The 26,098-nt window shown below is 42.8% G+C and overlaps 2 protein-coding genes across 8 annotated transcripts in view; one reads left to right on the top strand and one right to left on the bottom strand.

Moving 5' to 3' along the window:
* Positions 1–6,311, top strand: part of LOC148084431 (triple functional domain protein-like) — a 68,236-nt gene extending 61,925 nt beyond the window's left edge. For all 6 annotated transcript variants that reach the window (XM_087787506.1, XM_087787502.1, XM_087787504.1 and 3 more), the window contains one exon: positions 5,272–6,311. In XM_087787506.1, the coding sequence (XP_087643632.1) occupies positions 5,272–5,817 (546 nt within the window). In that variant the 3' untranslated portion in view covers positions 5,818–6,311. The remainder of the gene's footprint in view (positions 1–5,271) is intronic.
* Positions 6,312–13,379: 7,068 nt separating this feature from the next.
* Positions 13,380–26,098, bottom strand: part of LOC148084430 (growth factor receptor-bound protein 10-like) — a 34,248-nt gene continuing 21,529 nt past the window's right edge. For both annotated transcript variants that reach the window (XM_087787499.1, XM_087787500.1), the window contains 12 exons: positions 25,511–25,667; positions 23,198–23,313; positions 20,958–21,032; positions 20,389–20,526; positions 19,765–19,875; positions 19,246–19,344; positions 18,895–18,972; positions 18,196–18,312; positions 16,873–16,939; positions 16,715–16,802; positions 16,449–16,542; positions 13,380–16,369 (listed from right to left, as the gene is read on the bottom strand). In XM_087787499.1, coding sequence (XP_087643625.1) covers positions 16,223–16,369; positions 16,449–16,542; positions 16,715–16,802; positions 16,873–16,939; positions 18,196–18,312; positions 18,895–18,972; positions 19,246–19,344; positions 19,765–19,875; positions 20,389–20,526; positions 20,958–21,032; positions 23,198–23,313; positions 25,511–25,667 — 1,287 coding nt within the window. In that variant the 3' untranslated portion in view covers positions 13,380–16,222. The remainder of the gene's footprint in view (positions 16,370–16,448; positions 16,543–16,714; positions 16,803–16,872; positions 16,940–18,195; positions 18,313–18,894; positions 18,973–19,245; positions 19,345–19,764; positions 19,876–20,388; positions 20,527–20,957; positions 21,033–23,197; positions 23,314–25,510; positions 25,668–26,098) is intronic.

The following is a 26,098-nucleotide window of genomic DNA, read 5'->3' as shown; positions in this document are numbered from 1 at the left end:
TTTGTAGTATTGACCATATGACTATATATTACTGTAGGAACAAGTATACATTTGTAGTATTGCCCACATGACTATATATTGCTGTAGGAACAAGTATACATTTGTAGTATTGACCATATGACTATATATTACTGTAAGAACAAGTATACATTTGTAGTATTGACCAAATGACTATATATTACTGTAGGAACAAGTATACATTTGTAGTATTGCCCACATGACTATATATTACTGTAGGAACAAGTATACATTTGGAGTATTGACCACATGACTATATATTATTTTAGGAACAAGTATACATTTGTAGTATTGACCATATGACTATATATTACTGTAGGAACAAGTATACATTTGTAGTATTGACCACATGACTATATATTACTGTAGGAACAAGTATACTTTTCTAGTATTGACCAAATGACTATATATTACTGTAGGAACAAGTATACATTTGTAGTATTGACCACATGACTATATATTACTGTAGGAACAAGTATACTTTTCTAGTATTGACCACATGACTATATATTACTGTAGGAACAAGTATACATTTGTAGTATTGACCACATGACTATATATTACTGTAGGGACAAGTATACATTTGTAGTATTGATCACATGACTATATATTACTGTAGGAACAAGTATACTTTTCTAGTATTGACCAAATGACTATATATTACTGTAGGAACAAGTATACTTTTCTAGTATTGAACACATGACTATATATTACTGTAGGAACAAGTATACTTTTCTAGTATTGACCACATGACTATATATTACTGTAGGAACAAGTATACTTTTCTAGTATTGACCACATGACTATATATTACTGTAGGAACAAGTATACATTTGGAGTATTGACCACATGACTATATATTACTTTAAGAACAAGTATACATTTGTAATATTGAACACATGACTATATATTACTGTAGGAACAAGTATACTTTTCTAGTATTGACCACATGACTATATATTACTGTAGGAACAAGTATACATTTGTAGTATTGCCCACATGACTATATATTACTGTAGGAACAAGTATACATTTGTAGTATTGACCATATGACTATATATTACTGTAGGAACAAGTATACATTTGTAGTATTGCCCACATGACTATATATTGCTGTAGGAACAAGTATACATTTGTAGTATTGACCATATGACTATACATTACTGTAGGAACAAGTATACATTTGTAGTATTGACCATATGACTATATATTACTGTAAGAACAAGTATACTTTTCTAGTATTGACCAAATGACTATATATTACTGTAGGAACAAGTATACATTTGTAGTATTGACCACATGACTATATATTACTGTAGGAACAAGTATACTTTTCTAGTATTGACCACATGACTATATATTACTGTAGGAACAAGTATACATTTGTAGTATTGACCACATGACTATATATTACTGTAGGGACAAGTATACATTTGTAGTATTGATCACATGACTATATATTACTGTAGGAACAAGTATACTTTTCTAGTATTGACCAAATGACTATATATTACTGTAGGAACAAGTATACTTTTCTAGTATTGACCACATGACTATATATTACTGTAGGAACAAGTATACTTTTCTAGTATTGACCACATGACTATATATTACTGTAGGAACAAGTATACTTTTCTAGTATTGACCACATGACTATATATTACTGTAGGAACAAGTATACATTTGGAGTATTGACCACATGACTATATATTACTTTAGGAACAAGTATACATTTGTAGTATTGAACACATGACTATATATTACTGTAGGAACAAGTATATATTTGTAGTATTGACCACATGACTATATATTACTGTAGGAACAAGTATACTTTTCTAGTATTGACCAAATGACTATATATTACTGTAGGAACAAGTATACTTTTCTAGTATTGACCAAATGACTATATATTACTGTAGGAACAAGTATACTTTTCTAGTATTGACCACATGACTATATATTACTGTAGGAACAAGTATACATTTGGAGTATTGACCACATGACTATATATTACTTTAGGAACAAGTATACATTTGTAGTATTGAACACATGACTATATATTACTGTAGGAACAAGTATATATTTGTAGTATTGACCACATGACTATATATTACTGTAGGAACAAGTATACTTTTCTAGTATTGACCAAATGACTATATATTACTGTAGGAACAAGTATACTTTTCTAGTATTGACCAAATGACTATATATTACTGTAGGAACAAGTATACTTTTCTAGTATTGACCACATGACTATATATTACTGTAGGAACAAGTATACTTTTCTAGTATTGACCACATGACTATATATTACTGTAGGAACAAGTATACATTTGGAGTATTGACCACATGACTATATATTACTTTAGGAACAAGTATACATTTGTAGTATTGAACACATGACTATATATTACTGTAGGAACAAGTATACATTTGTAGTATTGAACACATGACTATATATTACTGTTGGAACAAGTATACATTTGGAGTATTGACCACATGACTATATATTACTTTAGGAACAAGTATACATTTGTAGTATTGAACACATGACTATATATTACTGTAGGAACAAGTATACATTTGTAGTATTGACCACATGACTATATATTACTGTAGGAACAAGTATACTTTTCTAGTATTGACCAAATGACTATATATTACTGTAGGAACAAGTATACATTTGTAGTATTGACCACATGACTATATATTACTGTAGGAACAAGTATACTTTTCTAGTATTGACCACATGACTATATATTACTGTAGGAACAAGTGTACATTTGTAGTATTGACCACATGACTATATATTACTGTAGGAACAAGTATATATTTGTAGTATTGACCACATGACTATATATTACTGTAGGAACAAGTATACTTTTCTAGTATTGACCAAATGACTATATATTACTGTAGGAACAAGTATACTTTTCTAGTATTGACCACATGACTATATATTACTGTAGGAACAAGTATACTTTTCTAGTATTGACCAGATGACTATATATTACTGTAGGAACAAGTATACATTTGGAGTATTGACCACATGACTATATATTACTGTAGGAACAAGTATACTTTTCTAGTATTGACCAGATGACTATATATTACTGTAGGAACAAGTATACATTTGGAGTATTGCCCACATGACTCTTGACAGAGTCATAACTTCTTTCATTTGTTTTGACACCAAAATGTGTCCAAAAAAAGCTGCTGGAGTGACTGTATCCTCCCGTCCTCAGTTGTCATTGTTCCATTAGCTGTGGAGGACGTTATGACTGCCGCCATCTAATGGACAGAATTTTAATTGCAACACAAAAATAAATATGGGCATGTTAATTGTAAGTAAAAATGAAAAATATTTTTATTTTATAAACACTCGTATAAACCATAAAGCAAAATGTAAACCAAAATCAACTATGAGTAAATAAAACGTGACTCAAAGACAAACTATATATATATATATATATATATATATATATATATATATATATATACAGTGGTATGAAAAGCTTTGGCACCCCTGTACATTTTCATGATTTTCCTTTATAAATCATTGGTTGTTTGGATAAACATTCCAGTTAAATATATCTTATAGGAGACAAACACAGTGATATTTGAGAAGTGAAATAAAGTTTATATGATTTACAGAAAGTGTGCAAGAATTATTTAAACAAAATTAGGCATGTGCATAAATTTAGGCACCCTTATATCTTATTGATTTTAATACCTTTAGCATTAATTATTGGAACTCAAAATTGGTTTGGTAACCTCAGTGACCCTTGACCTCCATACACAGGTGAGTCCAATCATGAGAAGGGTATTTAAGGAGGCCGATTGTAAGTGTTTCTCCTCTTTGCATCTTCTCTGAAGAGTGGCAACATGGGAGCCTCAAAACAACTCTCAAATGACCTGAAAACAATGATTGTTCAAAATCATGGTTTAGGGGAAGGCTTTAGAAAGCTATCTCAGAGATTTAAGCTCTCAGTTTCAACTGTGAGGAACATTGTGAGGAAATGGAAGACCACAGGCACAGTTCTAGTTAAGGCCAGGAGTGGCAGACCAAGGAAGATCTCTGATAAACAGAGGCGCAGGATGGTGAGAACAGTCACAGTCAACCCACAGACCAGCTCCAAAGACCTGCAACATCAACTTGCTGCAGATGGTGTCACTGTGCATCGTTCAACTATTCAGCGCACTTTACACAAGGAGATGCTTTATGGAGGAGTAATGCGGAAAAAGCCTTTTCTCTGCACACACCACAAACGGGGGTCGCTTGAGGTATGCTCAAGCACAAGCCAACTTAATTTTGGAATAAGGTGCTGTGGACTGATGAAACTAAAATAGAGTTATTTGGGCATAACCAGGGGCGTTATGCATGGCGGAAAAAGAACACAGCATTCCAAGAAAAGAACTTGCTGTCTACAGTAAAATTTGGTGGTGGTTCCATCATGCTGAGGGGCTGTGTGGCCAGTGCAGGGACGGGGAATCTTGTTAAAGTTGAGGGGCGCAAGGATTCCTCTCAATATCAGCAGATTCTGGAAAACAATGTCCAGGAATCAGTAACAAAGTTGAAGTTGCGCCGGGGCTGGATCTTTCAACAAGACAATGATCCTAAACACTGCTCAACATCTACTAAGGCGCTCATGCAGAGGAACAAGTATAACGTTCTGGAATGCCATCTCAGTCCCCAGACCTGAATATTATTGAAAATGTATGGTGTGATTTAAAGTGGGCGGTCCATGCTCGGAAACCATCAAACCTGACTGAACTGGAGAGGATCTGTAAAGAAGAATGGTCCAAAATACCTTCCACCAGAATCCAGACCCTAATTGGAAGCTATAGGAAGCGTTTAGAGGCTGTTAGGAGGATGCACAAATTATTGAGTAATTTTTCTTTTGTGATGCCTAAATTTATGCACATGCCTAATTTTGTTTAAATAATTCTTGCACACTTTCTGTAAATCAGATAAACTTTATTTCCCTTCTCAAATATCACTGTGTTTGTCTCCTATAAGATATATTTAACTGGATTTTTTTTATCCAAACAACCAATGATTTATAAAGTAAAATCATAAAAATGTACAGGGGTGCCCAAACTTTTTCATACCACTATATATATATATATATATATATATATATATATATATATATATTTCATGAAGTTCAAGCCCATCAACCTTCTTGACCCGTCGATGAAACACCGATGATACTAACGATCAGGTCATGTTTCATCTTCTTCCTCCTGCAGCCTGAGAACCTGCTGGTGACCCACAGCTCTGCCGCCCAGCCCACGGTCAAACTGTCGGACTTGGGCGACGCCGTGCAGCTCAGCAGCAGCCACCACACTCACCCGCTGCTGGGCAGCCCGGAGTTCGCCTCGCCCGAGGTGGTCCTGGGCGAGCCGGTGTCGCCGACCACCGACATGTGGAGCGTGGGTGTGGTGACCTACGTGCTGCTGAGCGGCGCCTCCCCCTTCCTGGACGAGAGCGCCGAGGAGACGTGTCTGAACATCTGCCGGCTGGACTTCAGCTTCCCCCAGGACTACTTCCACGGGGTGAGCCAGGCGGCGCGGGACTTCGTGTGTCTGCTGCTGCGGACCGACCCGTCCTCTAGGCTGTCGTCCGGGCTCTGCCTCCAGGAGCCGTGGCTGCAGGGGAACCGGGTCGATGCCAGGACCGAGTTCTGCCTGGACACGTCTCGACTGGTCGCCTTCATCGACCGCAGGAAACACCAGACGGACGCCCGGCCCATGGGGGGAGTGCGGAGCTTCATCCAGTGTCGCCTGCAGCCCTGAACGCCCCGAATCAGAACCAGAATCCTCCAGAGTTGAGCTGCTGTTGAACTAGGAAAGCCGCTGATCTGATCCTCCTTCACTGACCACATCGCCCTCGCGTGCTGCTGCTGCCGCTGCTGCTGCCGCTGCTGCTGCTGCTCCACAGATTTTATAGAACAGAAAAGATATAATTTATTTGGAGAAGAAAGATTCGTTCTCAACCCTCCCCGGAAACCGCTCGTACACATTTCCTGGATCCGAGACATCCGCGGCGTCCGGTCCGCTTCCCAGAACAAAATCGGAGACTGTCGAAGCCTTAAACACGAACTTGTACAGGAACTTCTGCCTTCGTTCTTCTCACAGCGAGTGTGAGCCGCGGCCGTGAATGTGCAGCAAAGCAAAATATTGAAAATGCACTCATTTGTTTTTCTTACTTTCATGTGCAATGTTGCAGCTTTAACATTTTATGCAACTATTTATGAAGATTGTGTAATAAATTTAGGAGTAAAAATGTACAGACAGGTGTGTGTGTTTATTTCAGAGGACGTTCAAGGTCACCACACACACACGAGATGAGTGTTTTTGTACAGGTCTAGTGTTGGAACACCAAAGTCACTTTTTTTCTAGCTTTAAAATGTTCCCTTGTTATTTCGGCAAACTAGTGGTTGTTTACACGAGAACAAACTCAAAGATCATTTGCGATAAGAAAATGAAGCCGATGGTTTTTCGGAATCACTCGTCGTTTCGGACGACGGTGACATTCGTGTACAGATGTTTGTTGCCAAACCAGCCGGTTTCCTCCGTTGCTTCTCTTTCTTTTCCTAATTTATTTCCACGTCGTGTCCGGGGCCATCGAAACAAGGAACCTTTTTAACAGGAAGCATCAAAATTTTGTGTCGTCATCCAAACATTTGTTCATATTTTTATGTTTGCATGTATATTTGTTGTACAGTTCATACGTATTTCTGTGTAAATACTCTCATTTTGCCAACAATTATTAGAAAATTAAACATTATGGATATGTTTGATTTGTGTTTTTGTGTGTTCAATCATTTCCCAGTTTTATTTTATTCAAGTTAATCTTAGATAGTTAAATACTAAACTACATTTCTTTTTACATTTTGACATGTGAAGATTTGGGGAAGAACAGGGTCTAAATTTCCATGATGGTCCTTGAAAAAAGCACAAAAGTCTTGAGTCGAATCGACATTAAAACATGAGACAAGATGATCTTCTTTGCCGTTGATACATTTTTCTGAGGCTGTGAAGTATATTAAAGAGCTCAGTCCTTCAACAGAGACTTGGAGTAGAACCGTGAGATTCTCTCACTTGAAATCGGAGCTTTTCAGAAACCTTTGACTTTTTAAACTGTCGTCAAAGTTGACTAAGCTTTTGATCATTGACCACTTTAACAGTTGTGAAATTATGTTTCGGACTTTCTTAATTTGCTTTAAAGGGCACCTAATGTTGAAAACCCAACCCTCCTGACTTGTAAACATGTTGTGAATTTTGAAGTCGTCCACTTCAAAATGCAGTGGGTCATTCATCATGACGTTGCTCCGTTTTTAAGTTATTACTTAATAAAGTTCTCTCCCGTCTGAAATCTCGCCAAACGAGATTACGGTTTAAATTATACATTCTGACATCACTCTGGTGAAAGTGTCCTCCCCTAGAAGCCCTAAATCAGTTAAGAACCTACATGTTAATCGTGAAACAAAATAAATATTTATTTAAACATGGTGAGAGTTGCTTCTGCCTTTAGGTGTTTTTGTAATCTGTACATTAAGCAGCAAACCTTATTTTTATTATTCGTTTTTTATGTACAAAACAGGAGTTTCAATTTGAAATTTATGTGAGTCCTTGAATGCAACTCATGTTTTTGTGACCAATCAGAGCAGAGTGGGCGTGGTTGCTTGGACACGATTTAGTCTCGGGTGAAACGGCAAATTTGAAGTGGGCGGGGCTTAAGCAAATTTTCTCATGTCAACAATAAATATCTTTATTGAATGAGAGTTTTGTGCAAAAAGAAACAGACTGGTGAGGACAGTTAAATCAGCACATCAGGAGCGTTTGTAGAACCTATTAGGCCTTCCCAGCCACGGTAAAAAAGGCACGAGTTGAGTTGTTAGCTTAGCATTAGCATCGTCTGTTAAGATAATATTCACATGTTAGAATACAACGTTTCTATTTCGTCCTTACTGACCGCCAGAGCCGGAGAAGTTGTAGCGGCTTGCCGTGGACTCTTCCCCCTCTGATCGTCATCGTTTGGCTAAGTACCAACTTTTCTCATTACATTTTGTTCGGTGCAACCTGTTGTACTCGCTTTTGGTTGCATTATATTCTTGTTGGTGACAGGAGTGTGTTCGCTCCCTCTCCCGACATTTTTATATATCATTGAATATCAGTAGAACCTGTTGTACTCGTTTTTGGTTGTATTTTGATTTCTTGTTGGTGACGGCAGTGTGTTCGCTCCCTCTCCCAACATTTATACCGCTGATATACAGCTACTGTTATTGAGTGCCGGTGCAACCTATTGCACTCGCTTTGTTATTTTTTACATTTGTTGGTGACGGCAGTGTGTTCGCTCCCTCTCCCGACATCTGTACCGCTGATATACAGCTACTGTTATTGAAGTACCTGTGCAACCTATTGCACTCGCTTTTGTTTATATTTTTATATTTGTTGGTGACGACAGCGTATTCGCTCCCTCTCCCAGCATTTGTGCAACTTCTATCTCATATGTGACACCTTTTGCCTGCGTTTTTTAGCTCGGCATATTATTGTTTACATTGATTGGCACCGTCTTGGTTGTCCCAGTATTCAATTACCCTTAGCTGGTGAAGGCTGTGCTCTCAATCCCGCACCCGCCAAAGATGTGGTTTTGTAGTTGGTAGCAGCGTTTCCGCTGGAACTAACTATTTTGTTTGTAACACTTGTTGGTGAAGGCTGTGTTTTCGCTCCCGCTCCCAGCGTTTGTTGTTTTCTCTGTGTGGATTTCCGCTTGTTACTAACATGCTTGGCGGCCACTCTTGCTCAGCCTGTATGGCTTCTCTGCAGCCTGAATATGGCCATGATATGTGTCCCTCATGCCTTGGTCTCGAGCATCTGAGGGAAGGTCTTTCAGAAGATCCCTGCATGCCCTGGGGAGTAGGGCTGCCAGACTTGCTGAGGTGGAACAACTGTTGGGCCTCGTTTCGTTGCCTGAGCAGTTGACCTCAGCCCAGCGGCAGACTCCAGCTCAATCCGGCCGATCTAAACGTCGGGCTGCTGAGACTAGAGGCCCCACTTCTAGGAAGAAGGTTAAAGAGTCCGGACTGGTGAAAGAGAGTTGGGTGATCCTGCTCCTCCTCCAGCCAACTTGGAACAGGAGGAAGATGTAATCTCCATGGCAGCTTCAGCCACTGTGTTTGCCGAATATGGAGAGGATGTGGTGCCACGGCATGTAGCCTCCCACACCTCCGTGGCGGGCTCCCGTTCTTCAGCCCACAGCTCTACTGTTGGTTCTGAAGACGGCTCAATGGGGGCCATCATTCGTACGGCCCTGGCTCGCCTGCAGTTGGATATACCGCAGGCTGAGCCAGCTTCGGCCAGTGCTTTTTTCAGGCGTGGATAAGCTCACGCCAACATAACTGTGCCTCTATCTGATGTATATTTGAGGGAGTTGCATGCATGCTGGAGGGACTCTAGAGCCTTCTCTCATACAACTTTAGACGGCCGGACCATGGCAGCCATGCAGGATGCACCCAAGTTTGGCTTCGGCCGCATACCAGCTATTCAGCCCACAATAGCTGCGTTAATTGTTTCACTTAATGAGGCTCTGAGACCAGATACTGGTGTCCCAGTGTCGGGTGACGGATGATCTGCTCTCCAAAGTCTATGACGCAGTGGCACGCATGGGAAGCATAGGTAATTCTATGTCCCACCTGATGCTTGCTTTATCAGCATCCCAGAGACTCCAATGGATGCTTCCGTCCATAATTTCAGTGACACTTCGCTGCAGGCATTCGTGCTGATGTCTAGAGAGTTGGGGCGGTTGATGTCCACTCTCATCCAGGCTCGTCGCCAGGTTTGGCTGGCACAATTACCTCTGACAGAGGCATGCAGGAGAACCCTCCGCAGTGTTCCAGTGGAACCGGGGGAACTTTTTGGACCTGCAGTGCTAGAGGCTGTTGAGCGAACTGTCCAAGCCAGACAGACTCAGCAGCTGTCCGGGCTTCGCAGGAGTGTGCCTCCTCCTGGCAGACCTAGGGGTTCTTCAGCTCGCTCCCAGCGCCGCTCTCATCCAAAGGCTTACCCCGAGGCTACCTCAGGTCTCAACGCCCACATCCACAGCTTGTTCAGAAGGCGGCACAGACCTTTTCGAGCCCCTGAGCGGCTGCCCTCTGGGCAACCTCAGGCCTCACATACTGTCCGTTGTACCACCAGAGCCTTTCGAGGCCGGGCACTGAGGCATTGGGGTCGGCCGTCTGCTGTTTCCCAGCAGCAGCTCAGCTATTGGGCTGCTTCCACCCGGGACCCTTGGGTGCTCTCAACCTTGACCAACGGGTACAAACGTCAGTTCCGACGCCGGCCCCCAACCGTTGGCCGGGTCAAGATGACCATCATACGCAACCCGGCAAAAGCCCAAATCTCAACCAGGAGTTCTCCGTCCTCCTGGACAAGGGTGCAATCGAGCAGATAGATCCACTGTTACAACCAGGAGGGGTCTACTCGACTTACTTTCTGGTAACAAAGAAAGATGGCAGACTCTGCCCTATCCTCGACTTGAGGGGACTCAACAAGTTCCTGAAGGTCTTGAAATTCCACATGCTCAGCCCTGCAGAGGTTCTGCGCACTGTTTCCAGAGAGGAGTGGTTTACTTCAATAGACCTGAAGGATGCTTACTTTCATGTGCCCATAGCACCAAACCACAGGCAGTTCCTGAGGTTCGCCTTTCAGGGGCGTCAGTTCAGGGTGCTCCCGTTCAGCCTCTCCCTTTCGCCGCGGGTATTTACCAGGGTTGTGATGGCAGCTGTCTCGCCCCTGCAGTCGCAGGGCATGAAGATCCTGCCCTATCTAGACGATTGGCTAATCTGTTCTCCGTCCCGGTCTCGGGTGACCATGGACACCACAAGCCTTCTTTCCCATGTGTCTCGACTAGGTCTCAGGGTGAACTCTACAAAGAGTTGCCTAGTTCCCTCGCAGAGCACAATTTTTCTCGGGATGACACTCAATACCGTCTTAATGAAGGCCTGGCCATCACCACAGCGGGTGGACGAAATCCTCCGCCTCCTTCCCCCCTTTTGCAGGGGCATGTGGTTGCATTATGTGGAGTTTCTGCGACTCCCAGGCAAACTGACGGCTGCCGCCACCATGATCCCTATGGGGCTGTTGTCGCTACGTCCCCTTCAGAGATGGCTTAACAGCTTTCATTTGGATGCCAGGTGGCACCGGCATAGGAGACTCAAGGTGTCACACCATTGCCTCCTTGCTCTGGCTCCGTGAAGAGAGAGATGTTTTCTCCTCCAGGGCATGCAGATGGGTTCGGTTGCATTCCGTCGAGAGGCCATCACAACAGATGCCTCCCTCTCGGGGGGGGGGTGCAGTGTGGCAAAACCGGACCGCCCAGGGGCTTTGGTCTGCTCGAGACTGCTCGGAGCATATCAATGTTCTAGAGCTACGAGCTGTGTATATGGCCCTGCAGTACTTTCTTCCCTTCCTGAGAGGGCGACATGTGCTTGTGGAATCAGGTCGCAGACCTGCTCTCTCGGGGCAAGCCTCCGCCGGGGGAGTGGCGGCTTCATTCAGAGGTGGTGCTCAATATCTGGGACATCTTCGGCAGAGCAGAGGTAGAACAATTTGCCACAGAGGAGTCGACCCATTGCCCCCTCTGGTTCTCCCTGAAAGAGGAAAGCAGTCCCCTGGGCCAGGATGCTCTTGCGCACGACTGGCCAGAAGGTTTCCTCTATGCGTTTCCCCCAATCCCTCTGATTTTTTTAACACTACAGAGGATCCTCCAGCAGGGTCACAGGCTGCTGTTGGTAGCCCCCTTCTGGCCAGGGAGAACATGGTTTCCACTGCTGCGCAGGCTCTGCCACAGCTCACCATGGCACCTCCCCGACAGGAAGGATCTCCTGTCTCAGCTAGAGGGCCAGATTTGGCATCCCGACCCTCTTCGCCTGCAGCTATGGGTCTGGCTGCTGCAGGGCCCAACCCGCTCCTGACAGAGTGTTCAGATGCTGTCTGCAATACTATACTAAATGCCAGGGCACCTTCTACCCGACTGTAGTATGCAAATACGTGGCAACTGTTTACTGCATGGTGTTCAGACAGGGGTGAGGACCCTGTGCACTGTTCAGTCCCAAAGATTCTGGAGTTCCTCCAGTCACTATTGGACAGTGGCCGTTCCCCTGCTACTCTGAGGATATACGTGGCAGCCATTTCCTCTTGAAATGTTCGGGTGGATAATGACACAGTGGGGTCCCACAGACTGGTGTCCGTCTTTCTAAAGGGCGCGTGGCGATTAAGCCCCCCACGCACACAGTGTGCCCCAGCATGGGATTTGCACCTGGTGCTCGACGCTTTGTGTCTGCCTCCCTTTGAACCCCTGGCTCAGGCCGAGCTGAAGTGGGTCTCTGCTAAGACTGCCTTTCTCCTTGCCATTGCTTCAGCGAAGCTTGTCGGGGAACTACATGCCCTGTCTGTGAGTGAGTCATGTCTGCGGTGGAGCTCAGATGGCTCAGGGGTTACCCTCAGGCCAAATTTTCTCCCAAAGGTTCTGTCATTATCGAACCTCAACCGTCCCATTCAAGTGGCACAATTTATTCCCCCGGAAGGGGAAGACAGGTTGGGACTGCTGTGCCCTGTGCGGGCTTTGAGGACCTATGTAGCTACAACCGCAAGTATAAGACGGTCGGACCAGCTCTTCCTCTGCTATGGCGGCCCTCGGAAAGGCTGTGCTCTTTCCAAACAGTGACTGTCTCACTGGATCGTTGATGTTATTACCCACGCATATGAAGGAAGTGGTCACCCCTGCCATCCGGGGTGAGATGCCACTCTACCAGAGCGATGTCTAGGTCATGGGCGGCCCTACGCGGAGTACCCCTGGAGGACATCTGAGGCAGCGTCATAGGCCTAACCAAGCACTTTTTTCAAGTTCTATCGGGTGAACGTCGCCACTCCTCATCCATTAGCTGTGGTCCTGTTGCCCGACTCTGCTGCTTCCTCTCAATGAGGTATGTACTGGGATTCCTCGTGACTTTGTTGTTATGGGTCATCCAGTGCTTGAAGCACCGCCTCTGGCGGTCAGTAAGGACGAAATAGAACGAAAGTTACGTATGTAACTACTATTCTATGAGTCCTGGATGACCGCCAGAGCGCTCTTTCACTCAGAATCCTTGTTACATACGTAACCTTTGTTATATCGACTGTTGATAGCACTCATCAATTATGATATGAATGATGATATAATTTACGGTTACTGTGTTCTAGTGTAGAAAAACATTTGTACTCGTAAACTACACTTTATTTAATTTAGTTTTAGCTAACATGTAGAAAGAGACTATTTAACAAACAAAAATTCAGACCAAATAAGGAAGAGATCATTTTCGTTTTGTGATTTAATCTTTATTTATATATATTTTTTATAAAAGGTCATTTTTTGTGGCAAACAAGAAAATACACAATAATACACACAATCAAATATTGGAAAAAAAAAAGAGACAAAATAAATCATTCTTCATATTTACGCGGAGTTATGAGTAAAAACATAACGCCCCTCACATAGTGATCTGTGACCTAGATACAGTGTTACATCTACGTCTCCTCCCAAAGCTTCACATACACACTTGGACTGGTGGACTCTACGATTGCACGCTAGCACAAAAACCAGGGGACGGTCCTCGCGTCCGCCGTCTCCCCTCGTCATGGACGGGAAACAGTCTCAGTGAATCCTGGGAAACCCGCGACCTCCCCTCCTCCGTGAAGCAAGGCATCCTCTACTGTCGCCACTCTACGTCTACAAAGGCATGTATGTATGATAACCAGCTGAGTTAGCAATCCTGAATAGTCAATATAACAGTCTAGCCACACGCACGCTCTCGCACACTCGCGCGCGCACACACACACACATACACACGGTAATAGCTTACAGGCTGGACACAGGTAGGTGGGGGCGTTGGGGTTCAAGCATTATCCAATCCCTGGAGAGTGTGACTGATGAAGGCCGAATGGTTAAGAGATCATGGGAAGGGCGGCACCGGTGAGCTAGGTAGTCGGAGAACCAGGTCACGGTCCATAACTTTTGCACCGGTTCATGTTCCAATCTTGTTCTGAAGCCTCAGCGGAGGAAGCTTGTTCGTCTCTAAATAAGGAAGTGGAAGCATGTTTTTCTGTCCCCGGACTCATCAGGTTCAATAATACGAGGTCGTGGACGATTCGGAGACGCTCGCGAAACAAGATCACTTTAGACACTTCTAAAGAAGGAATGCTCAAAAAATGAGCCAATTCCAATTCCATTGACCTCATTTTCTCGAGTGCGACTTTCGAAGACGCTACCAGCACTACTGGGATCCGAGCGATCGCTGGTTTCTGGGGACAGAAGGACTTTCCTTTCCGTCTCTCAAGATGCCGCTCCAAAAGTACGTCGGTTTTCAAGGACGGGTCTGATGTCGGTGGAGAGTCAAAATGGCGGCAGTATTGTGTCTTAATCTAACATGGAGGTATGAAAAAAAAAAGACTGGAGCGTTTGTTCCTAGAGACTAAGAAAGGCATTAGAAAATGTTCACACGTAGTAGCTTCTCTACATTGACTTTACATGTAAACCAGATGTTCGGCGTGAAACCAAAAGTTCTAGCGACTATTCTCCGCTGACGATTATTCTGAGCTGAGCTGCGGTGAGAAGAAACAAGGCGGCGAAGAATCAAAGTCTTGAGTTTTGGCCAAGATTGGTTGTTCCTACACCAACGTTCAACTCCAGGACAAAACTGATTTCTTGCGCGTGCTAATAGCTAATTGCTAACAGGACGACCTACACGCTCAACTCAGTTTTATTGACGGATCTTCTTTCCAACTTATTCATCCCGTCTTCTACTGTTCTGGTCTGAAAACCTGCTATTCAAGTGTCCGTCTGTCTTCACGCCCCCCCGCTCTGAAGCAGTAAACTGAAGCTAGGAGCGAAGCCTTGCTAGCATGTGTGATCATCTGGTGTCAAAGTGCTTGGAAGCTCCTCATCGGAGCTCGTCGTCTGGTGCACAAAGTGAACTGGAGACTTTGGAAAAGTGAAAATGCTGAAAGTGGATGTAAACAGATTTGAACGCGTTGATGCTACAGAGTTGAGTCGTGGCTCTAAACACACGAGGTGTAACTGGACATGTCGTCGGGTGAAAAGTGCTGGTGGTTCTTCCTCGGATTTCCTCTCAGAGCTTCAGCCTCGTGTGCGTCGACGTGAAGCTCACAATTTGGACTTAAGGCAGGCGAGGCTCACCGATCTAAGTGACGTCGTTGGTGTCGTCGGGAGTGCTTTAGTCTGGTGTGTCTCCAACAGTGGTCAGTATCTGCAGACTTGAGTCGCGGCGACTCTTCAATGTTAGATCAGGAGGATTCAAATGTGCAAGCGTCGAGCTAAACCAAACAAATAAAAATCACATTCAACACCAATTCACAAAGTCACCCTTTGATTGAAGAAGAAACGTCTGAAATGGTTGAAGCTCAGGGGTGGGCGCGCCCCAGGTCCCCCCCCACCCACCCCCCTCCTCCCCGCGAGGAGGACAAGGATCGCAGGCGGCTGCTCTCTGGCGCCCCCCCACCCCCGCGAGTGCAAAACTGGTTCTGCATTGAATCAACAGTAATAAAACAGCATCACAATGACATCAAGTAATCAACAGAGAGGCTCGTCACTCCTGACGAAACATTCCTTAATCCTGTCACCCTCGGGACTGCTCATCTGGCCCTCAGGCTCTTCCTCATTTTCCTCTGAGCTTGTATGGAGCGGGGGGGTGGGGGGGTTGGAGGGCGTTTAATCGGGCGGGGGTCATTGTGTCAGCTTATCCAGACTGGACTGCACGGGCTGAGAGGACTCCTAGAGAGGCTCTCGTCCATCCCTGATGATCGGTGAGGAAGTCAAAGGTGCCGCCCGGACACCACAGCTTATCATGCCTGGAGGAATGCAGGGGGTCAGGTGTGAAGGGACTGAAAGGGGATCCGCCGACGTCTGGTGATCACGACCTCCTGGTCACATTTCTATCCCGACATCCGATAAGGCGAAGAAAAGCTTGTGCACCGGAGACGCATCTGTCCGAGTGCTCCTGCTGAGTCGTCCACTTCCTCCTGACTCTTCTGGATTTCCTCAAACTCTTCAGGGTCGGTGTGAGGGTGGAGGGTGGGGGGGCGGCCAGGGTGAGGGTGGGGGGGGGGAGTGTGCAAAAAGAAAGGGGGACGAAGGGCAGTGTCACAAGGCAACGGCGGTGCACGGGTGTTTGAGCTTGCAGGGCAGCACTCCTCTGTTGAGCTGGTAGAAGTCCACCAGGTGGATCAGGTCGCTGAACTTGGTGGCGCCGTCGTCCAGGCTGAAGAACACTTTCCCGTCTTCTTCGCACTTCAGGAGAGAGGAACACTTGAGTCGCGAGACCGTGGAGCCGAAAACCTCAAACACTCACGAGAACAAAAACACTGACCGGAAGTATCTGGAAGTGCTTGATCTTCTGGTGGTGGCACATGGTGAGCACGAACGCCTTCGGGTTACTCTGACTGTCGCGCAACAAGAATAACCTAAAAGATACAAGAGAACAGGATCAATCAAAACACATCGTCCAATAATTCAAATGCATAACTAACGTTGATGCTGTCATTTATTTAAACTATCATCACTTCTTTTTTCCTCCAAATGTTTGTTTATTTATTAGTAAATACATCTCTATGATTATTTCTCCATGAATCTCACCCGTCCACTTGGCCCTGCTGCATGATCTTCTTGTGGGCTTCCTCTCTCACGATGCGCCCGTGGAACCACACCTGCGTCCTGTGGATGACTGGCAGACATGGAGCGTCAATATATTGGGGTTCGACTGTTGCATGTGTTTGCGTGTTACACTCTGGTACCTGTGCTGAGAGAGGACGGGTGGAGAGGACTGGGGCTCCCCAGGACATTCATGCGCGGGCTTCGCTTCTATGGAGGGAAGAAACATGATGTTACAAAAAGTGGAAAATGTACAGTGTTTAGTTTAGAGTTCAGTTTCTAGAGCAAGAAAAGATCATTCATTTAGATGGTAAACAATCCTGGAAAGTGATGATTCCAACAATGAATAACAAAGACCAGATTTGCCTCCTAATAATACTTTAGTTCAAATGTTCACCAACATTTTCTCAAGTCCCCGTCTTCACTGATGCTGATTTCTTGCCCCTACTTTTAAGATAAAACTATTTGAAGATGTAAGTCGAACACAAAAATGTGTGGTACACATCTCAGGCCTGTGTGTGGCGCTCTGACGCACTCAAAACCAACGAAGGAGACTGCATGAGCAGGTAGAAGTGGATTTGAACACTTGAAGCCACAGAAAGTTAGCAAATGAACTATAACTTGACAAAGTCATTACAGAGTTTCCATGTTTTTTTTCGACATTTTCATCAAAGCTAGAGTCGCTATTTCACATTGCATCGACACGAGCATGAGAGTATTTACCATGTTTTGAAGTTATTAATTTCTAAAGTTCCCTGTCTAAAATCTCGGCGAACAAGAGGTTACAAGAGCCATTATGACGTAATAATGGTCTTCACTCCTCCTCCAGCCAGCTGTTATCATGCCCCCTTCGTTTATACAACGAGTCCCTTGGAGGTGGAGACTTCTGAGATTTATGACAAGCCATGACACGCCTGAATGCTTGACCAATCACAGCAGAGTGGGCGTGGTTATGATAAACAAGATTTCATCTTAAGATCATTTTATAAAGCAAATATTTCAATTAAAGGGAGTTTTGTACAAACGGACACATACTCACTTAAATACACACATTAGTTGACCTTAAATCTAATCTAAAACAAAAGGAAGAGATGGAAGAAGAAGCCGTTTATTCAAGTCTTCAGAAATGCAATCACAGCGTAAAATGAATGAAAAGGAAGTTCAGTATTTATCCGAGGGTGGTGAGTTCAGGTTCATCGGAGAAAAACATGAATCCACACTTTACAATCACAGCCTGGTGTTTATTCATTCAGATAATCGCGCCTGTTCATTTGTATCACCTCCATCATCGTATGTATCAACTCTTTCAATCTTTCACAAACAATATAAAACCATTCATGAAAACGTCAAAGAATAAACTTAAATGATTGGAGCATCACCGTTTTCAAAACAGGGCATTGCTCTCTTTAAATGCATCAAGGTATTTATGCATGAAATGTATTTAAAGGTATGTGAGAGGAACTCACCCTCCATGTGTGACCCTCCTCCACTGCAGCACTCTGGGCCTCCACAGGGTTGTCAATAACTCGACCTGTCTGTCCAGAGAAGTCCATGGCAACCAGAGAGTTCTCAGACACGCTTCGCTGTGAGGAAACATGGGAGAGGAAGTACAGGGGGTCAAAGATAGTGTGGGAGGAGGGGGGAGGGGGGGTAGACAAAGGTCAGAGGTCTTACAAGCCAGACACACTCACTGGGGCATGACAAATCCTGTCTGCACAGAGACCCACTTCAGTCTGCCCCGCTCATGCCCCAATGAGGAGACGCTACACGTCCCTGCAGGAAGCCTCGCCGCTCACTATCTCTGGCTTATTCATTATTTACTACATCCACTGAACAATTCCTGACTGCCAAAGTGAATTGTTTACTTATTGTCGGTACTGTGGGAATTGTACACAACACACACTGTGTTTTGTGTTTCGTAAAGACCTTCATGATTTATTACAGCGGGATTCAAACAATGAACTTTTTTCACTTTTGAACTCTTGATTTCTGTCTTGAGTGTTGAACTGCTTTGAAGTTTTAGCTTCCATGTTACTTACTTCCTGGCTTGAGTGTCATGGTGTGTGTTTAAAACTACACATCATGGTGGGCTAATAATGGAATAATGGATCAAGTGTTGTCTGGATGAGTTGGAAGAGAAGTTGTCAAAGAGAGCAGATCCTCACCACAGGAGAAGAGAAATGTGAGAGGTTGGGCTTCCTCTGCTGGGGGACAGTGAAGCTTTTATACAGTTCGATTCCATACTGTGGAGAGAGAGAGAGAGAGAGAGAGAGACGCCATTAACTCCTGGATCAATGCAGGCGCTCTTGCCGCTCATTATAGTGGAACCATCGGCTGCCGGACGACCACGATAACAACCGTCACGTTTCACCAAATCATCCTTGAGTGTCAGAGCAGAGCAATTGCAAAACCATTTTTGAAAACTTAAATTTAAACGTCAAGTTTTGAAGTACATTTGAAGGTCAAACTAGAGGTCAGGTGTGACTCAGCTACAGAGTACACATTGATGAAAGTACCTTGAGCAATCTGAACGCAGTCATCCAGCAGGTGCGGCTCTGCTCGTCTTCAGCACACAACATCTTCAGCTCCTTACAGTCGCTGCAGGCTTTGTTGGGCTGCTCACAACAAACACAAAAATATAGACGTCATTTAGATTCAACTCAACACACTAGTTTGACAGAAGCACCAACGAGCGAGCTCTGAACCTTCATCTGTGTTAGTATTCGGGTCAAAGGTCGAGGTGGCATGGGCGAGTACAATAAGTCCTCTCGTAAACACATTGTTCTGGATGTTGTTGAATGTGTGGAGGGTTTTCAACTGGTCTGGCTTTGGGACCAACCATCTTCCCGTAATGACATGTTGTGACCTCCAAAAAAAAACCAAACTATTCTATTGGTCTGCAGTGTTGTTTAGTGTAAAAGTCAAGTAAGTTCAACACAAACAGTTCAGTTTCTCTGAGGCTTGAGATGTTCTCATTGCTCAGATGAGACTCAAACACACGCTGCTCTTGTCAGTGTCGGTTCAGAATAAGTCACCTTGATGCAGAACTGGAAGTCTGTGGGGACGTTGTGGAGTTTCCTGCCCGGGACGAAGGTGAAGATGTTGCTGTCCTCCAGGTCTGAGAGCAGCTGCAGGTGACGTGGCTCCTGGTGAGGATGAGGAAGGTTAGTAACAAGGTCCCCAGACAGGTCACCACCCACGTCAGGGGGGACACGCAGACAGACAACAACTCCACTTCAATTAAAGGTCTTGAGAGCAGCAAGGACTTCGGACAACTCTACTTTCTAAAGCTCCCTGATCCGTGAAGAGTTTGTCACCAAGACACAAAGAATAGTTTTTGAATAATGTCATTTAATTTAACATGTAATTTCTTTGGCTTACATTCAGCTGTGGCTCTTGACACATTAGGCTTGTCTAGTTCATGTCATCCCTTATTTAAAAAATGAAACGAGGGAAATGTTCGTCAAAAAAAACAAACACTACATAAATACATCTTGTGGTAAAACAAGTCCAGATCTCCCACTGATTCTGAGTTGTTTTTTTAATACAACTTTTATCCAAGTTGAGGAATAAAACAACCCTACGTGTGGTGTAGAAAGCTCGGGACCATATGATGATGGACATCACAGGAAACTTTTAGAGGAGAAAACTCTGTTTACCTTTGATGTTCCTTTCGTGGAGTAGTAGAGGCCGGAGCGTCGCAGCGACATGTAGAGCTTCTTCCATGACTTGCGTCCAGGTTCCTTCAAGTACAAATAGCCCTGGATCTCGGGACAGCTGCTGGAGTTCAGGAAGTTCTGGGGTCGAGGTGGAAAGAACGAGACGGATCTTTCAACACGGCTGGTTCACAGACCATTATCTGTCCCTGTCATGCGACAACATGTCCTCCACCACCGTCCAACGGTGATTAACAGACATTGTAATTCATTTATAGATCCCAAACTCTGAGGGCTCCACTGATGATTGTGTTAATGTCACGTCAACATAAATCTTCGTCACAAAAGCAGACTTTCTGGGGTTAAACTCTGATGAGAAAGAACATTGAGTTCAATTCAATTAAAACAAAATATGTCAAATTCAAATAAATAATGTAACTTAAATCCAATTATCTGATTTAAAAACACCCAATACATTGATTAGTTTCACACCGGATGTGAGACTTTTGAAAAAAAATCTAAAAGATTAGTTTGAACTGAAGTAACACTTATTAACCGAGTCACTTCTTCACCTGTAAGAGCTGCGTCTGAGGGATGGAACTGTCGGACTCCTGACACCAGGCTACCATCTGCTCCGGAAAAAAGTTCTGAATGGAAAAACACGCAGACAAAAGCCAACAATGAGTGAAAGGTTGAGAACTGGAAAACTGTCTAAATACAATCACAGTTTTTCATTAAGTGGAAATGTGTTTTAGTTTTTTTGTTGTTGTAATGAATGCAAGGCTCTGGCAAAAAGCCGGACGGAGAAAGAGAGGGAGCACAATTGTGCTTAGGAGTAGATGCAGTATGATCTCACCCGCTGATGTAATCCCCTTTGCCCAGCAGCACTACTCTAAGCGTGATTGACAGCCTGCGGCCGGCACTCTGGTGTTTTACTGACCACTGAGCTGAGATCACCTGCTGGCATGGACACGCACCTAAATCACCGCAGCTATAATGTCAGCGTGAACGTAGCGCGTGGCTCACTTACAGTCGCCTTCAGCAGGAGATGCTGAACCAACAGTTGACCAAAGAACTGTTTTCAGGGGTTTTACAGAGAAAAGGTCTGCGTAGATTGAACTTTTATGCCTTTCATCCGCTGAATCAATCCCAGAAAAAGACGCTCATTTTAGATTATTTTGTGTCACGAGAATATCTGGGAAAAGTAACACAGAAATAAAAGTGTTGAGAAAATCATAACTCCTGACTAGGATTCTTCGGAAGTCCCTTATCCATGTTGAACCAAGTTATGAGATGACAAATCAGCCAAAACACCTTCTCAGAAGAAAATACAGAAGCTCCACACAACAGTCACAAGTTCTAACTTACATATTACAAGTTTTATATAAGAGTGAAAACTCACACGGCTCCCTGTCCTTCATTTACACACATAGACTTATAAATACAAATGAAGTAAGATGTAACATTTGGTCATGAATTATATTCACAATTATAACACTTTGGTCAACCGTCTTCAAGTAAATGGTTCAGTCAAGTTTAGAAAAAGTTTAGTAGTTTTATTCCACATTTGTGAAGACCTCATTGTTCCGATGAAGAATTAACATAGACTGTGTGTTGCCTTCTTGTGCATTTGGGTCGTACGATGAGTTTTAAGGTTAAGGTTTTTTTTATCTGAAGGCCATTAGAACATAATGACATTGATCCTTCCTAGTCTTTAAACTGAAACACCACCAAGTGTTCGCATCAGAAAAAAAAAAAAAATTTATTATAAGTTCATACTAAAACTCAACTTGGCTACATTTTTACACAAGGTTTTGAATGCAGGTAAAATTGACATAACATTAAATAAATAAATGAATGTAACGCATTAGATTTAACTATAATATAGAACTAAAAGATGATGGTAATATTTCACATGGTGTAACGTTCAATAACTTTTATTAAGACTAATCTCTAATCTATAAAGGTCACTTGAGTCTAAGTTCTCTCTCTGCTCAGTGTCCGAACTAAGACTGATTTTTTGTTTTTTGCTGTTTCTTCTGCAAAGGCCAAGCACTGTCGCGATCGAGTGAAAACTGATGCTAGCAACCTTTTAGTCCATACAAGCCTGTCAAAGATACAATAAAGTATTTAAAGGTAAATAACATTCCCTTTGCTTTTTGTATATAAAATATATTTCACTGTTTTACGTCTATAGAATACCCAGAAGTTTTAAATAAAGTTATTTTCATATACATTCATCATTTAAGATTAGCGAAGGAGACAAAAAATGTTTGGCTTTTGTAAGTGGCTACTGGGGGTGAAATCAAGTCATTTTTATAGCCAACATGTTTTGTTGATCTCTGGAAGATTTGCTTTAAGTCACAATATTTCCCTCACAATAGACATTCCTGTATAGTCCTTATGTGATTGGATGTATAGTGAGGAATCTTTTTTTCTTCTGGTTAGGTAAAGCAAAACAAGTAGAAATGCCTGGAAATTTAAAGATGGTAATATTTTAACGTAGCCAGTCACTGCAGAAGGATAGTAAAGAGTAATAAATAATGAATTACATTTGTAGTAATTAAGTGCCAAACAGTCTTCACTTGTGATTTTTAAGATGATGGCAAACACAGACCTTGTATAGTCTGACTGTCCTACAGTTTATTAACGACAGATGATATGAGTCTTTTTATACCAGTAGAAAAAATGTCAACATTCGCCAAATATTCCAGATATTCTGGAGCGAGAGCCACATTTGTACCTGTGTGTGCACACTTTAATATCTTGTAAATGCCACAGAAAGGTCGTCTTGTGGAAGCGAGGCACTCACCAGGGGGTTCCTGAAGAATTCATATTTGGCATAGTTCTTCCTGAAGAGGAATTTACTGTCACTGCTCATTGAGGCTTGAACCTGAACCACCAACTCATGATCCTCCAGACATCTCTCTATCCAGGGACAAACACAGACAGAAAACCAGTGTTTAGACACTAGAAACTTGAAAATGTATCAGTGATTACAATACTTTGCTCTTTTTACAAAACAATGCATATAAATAAAGAAAATCATGTTTTTTAAAAGACTTTCACAGAAATGCAATCAGAAAATCAAATGATAATTATGTGATATTATGAGTTTTTTTGTTTTATTTATGTTCAAAGAAAAAAAATGAATCTTCTACAGTTTGGTTGTGTGTATTACAAAACAAACAGATTAGAAAAGAAAATACTTTTGTGAGAAGAGCCATATTAAACACAGGGAAACTAAACAAAAAACAATCTGGAAGAAAAGTAGCTTATTTTCATCTGGCTTGCACTGATATTTATACAGCAAAAAAAATATTCAACACATATTTACAGTGCACAAATCAAATGTTCAATATATTGTCATTTATTTTAAAGCAGTGTAAAAAGAAAACTGTATATAATGCTATTTGACTACAATACCATATATTGTATTTGTTGCTGCTACAACCAATGAGTCATTTTGACAAATGTTTTAGAAACTTTGATTTTTCTAATTAAAATACATCATCTTAAAAAAAAAGATGATCATTAAACTAGTTATTAAATCCCATATATTAAGAGACTGACTCTCTTAAATATTAAAAATGTGTTCTACCAGTTCATGGCGTATACATTGTTTACAGTGACACAGCAAGAATTATGCACAAAACAGATGCACACAGACTGCAGATGAAGAGGTGGGGGGGCTCTGAGAAGGAGGGGCACCGTCAGACGTAATGGGAGGCAAAGGTTGAGAGGAGCAGTGGCAGGAGATCAAGTGGAGAACGGGGAGAGGAGGGTGCTGCTGTGGGCATTGCAGGAAGATGATGTCATATATTTAGCCTGATTGTTGAGAGCAGTGAAAGCCATAAGCAAAGTCTGTCTGTGTATATGTGGGCTGACTTGGAGAGTGTGTGCTCTGTTCGCGAAGCTGTTTATAAATTGAAAGTGACTGGATGTTCTTCATGTACACGCATGAGAAATGTGGGGAGATTTATCTCTAATTCTGTTGCGCAGATTAACATTAGTCTTGGATTATTAAAGCAAAACACATGCATGCGTAGCTAAGGAACTGCACACTACAGTTAAGGGACGGAAATGTGCACATGCATATCTGTGTGTGTGTGTGTGTGTGTGCGTGTGTGTGTGTATAGTGTGGGCATATGGGGGGTGTAAAGGCAGGGGAATTTCCTGTGCTTGGCTTAGTAATAAGTGATTGGCTTAGACTGCTAGGGGCTCGTCCAATAGAGCTTTGGGATTGGCTCCTTGAAAGTCTGGAATGACACTTTAGTCCAGACCTCTCCACCCATCACCCCTCCTCTTTCTGACTCTCTTTCTTGCTCTTTCTCTTTTTCCCTCCCTCCTTTTCCTCACCTCACATTCCATCTCTCCGGTTAAATTTTTTTTTTTTTCTTCCAAAAAAGCAGATCAAGCTGCAATGCACAAAGCCGTCCTTTGACTGTATCCCAAAGATTGAGAAAAAATAGTCTAAGTTAACCAAATATACAAGTTCAAGCCCTTTGTTTTATCTTTCTGTGCTGACCAGATCCAAAATATGCTTTAAACTAGTGTCTCACACGTTCTGAACATGCTACATGTTAAAGAGAACATACTTGTTTTGAGAGACACACAACGCAGTGACTCTAACACACACTTTTAGACAGCGCTTCACAATCATTTCCTCGATGTTTCCCTCACAAAAAAAAGTGGAAAAAAAGAAATGTGTTCCTGTTTGTCTGTTTGCATTTTAGAAACACAGTGAAAAATCCTGTTATGAAAGCAACAACCAATTGAGTAGTTACACTGAACAATGTGCTGAAGATAAAAAGGAATTTACTCAAAGAGAAATGACTAAAAAACATATCGCAGCTCCTCAACATTGAAGGCAAAACATGAAATTAAAACATTTCAATCATGGTTTTCAAAAGAAGTTGCTGCCAAAGATTTTACTGGGAAACTAAAATATGTATTTTTGGGGAGTGATGGCACAATAAGTAGGTAAGCAAAATGTGGGATTTCTTGGGGTAAGCTGGTAGTTGTAAGGTGTGTATAAGAAATGTAATATAATATATATAAGTGGCCAACAAATACATTTGAACACCAACCTTTTTTTTTTAAATTTCAAGTCAAAATCACTCACCAAGGCCTATCACGGGGTGGTGCTCCACCAACGACCAGGAATTGTCGTCTAAGCAGTGACTCTTATACACCAGAAGCTGACAAACATCTCTTGCTGTCATGTCTGCTGGGATCTCCACCACTTTACCAGCTCCATCTTCACTCCAAACCTTCACTATCTGCAAACAGAAGAACAGAGAGATGAAAATGAGAACAGCACAACATTTAAACTCAGAGGAAGTGAAATATATCCTGAGCTTGGTTGTCTTTTGGGAAAAAGGTATCAGATCACATGTTGCGTTTACCTCCATAACCAGTTGTTGGGCCAAGTCCACCCTGTGAGTCCTGCTCACATTATTCTGTGACTTCAACAGGAGGGCTGCTTAAATTAACGGATGAGTCCAGGAATAGGTCGTCTGGCCCCTGCACTCAGATCAAGCCCTTTGTCCGACCCCACGCCACAGATACGCATGTAAACCTGGTTGCACACAACGCGCAATGACACACTTTTTGTTGGATGCAATAATATCAAGAGAGTCAAGTAAAATGTTGTTTTTTCTAAGTGATTCATTTTGAGTTGGCGCTTCAAAATGTCACATTCAAGAGGAAT

This window comes from Callionymus lyra, chromosome 3 (genome assembly GCF_982586985.1).
Source record: "Callionymus lyra chromosome 3, fCalLyr1.hap1.1, whole genome shotgun sequence".
Taxonomy (NCBI): Eukaryota; Metazoa; Chordata; class Actinopteri; order Syngnathiformes; family Callionymidae; genus Callionymus; species Callionymus lyra.
This window is presented reverse-complemented; position numbering and strand designations above follow the sequence as displayed.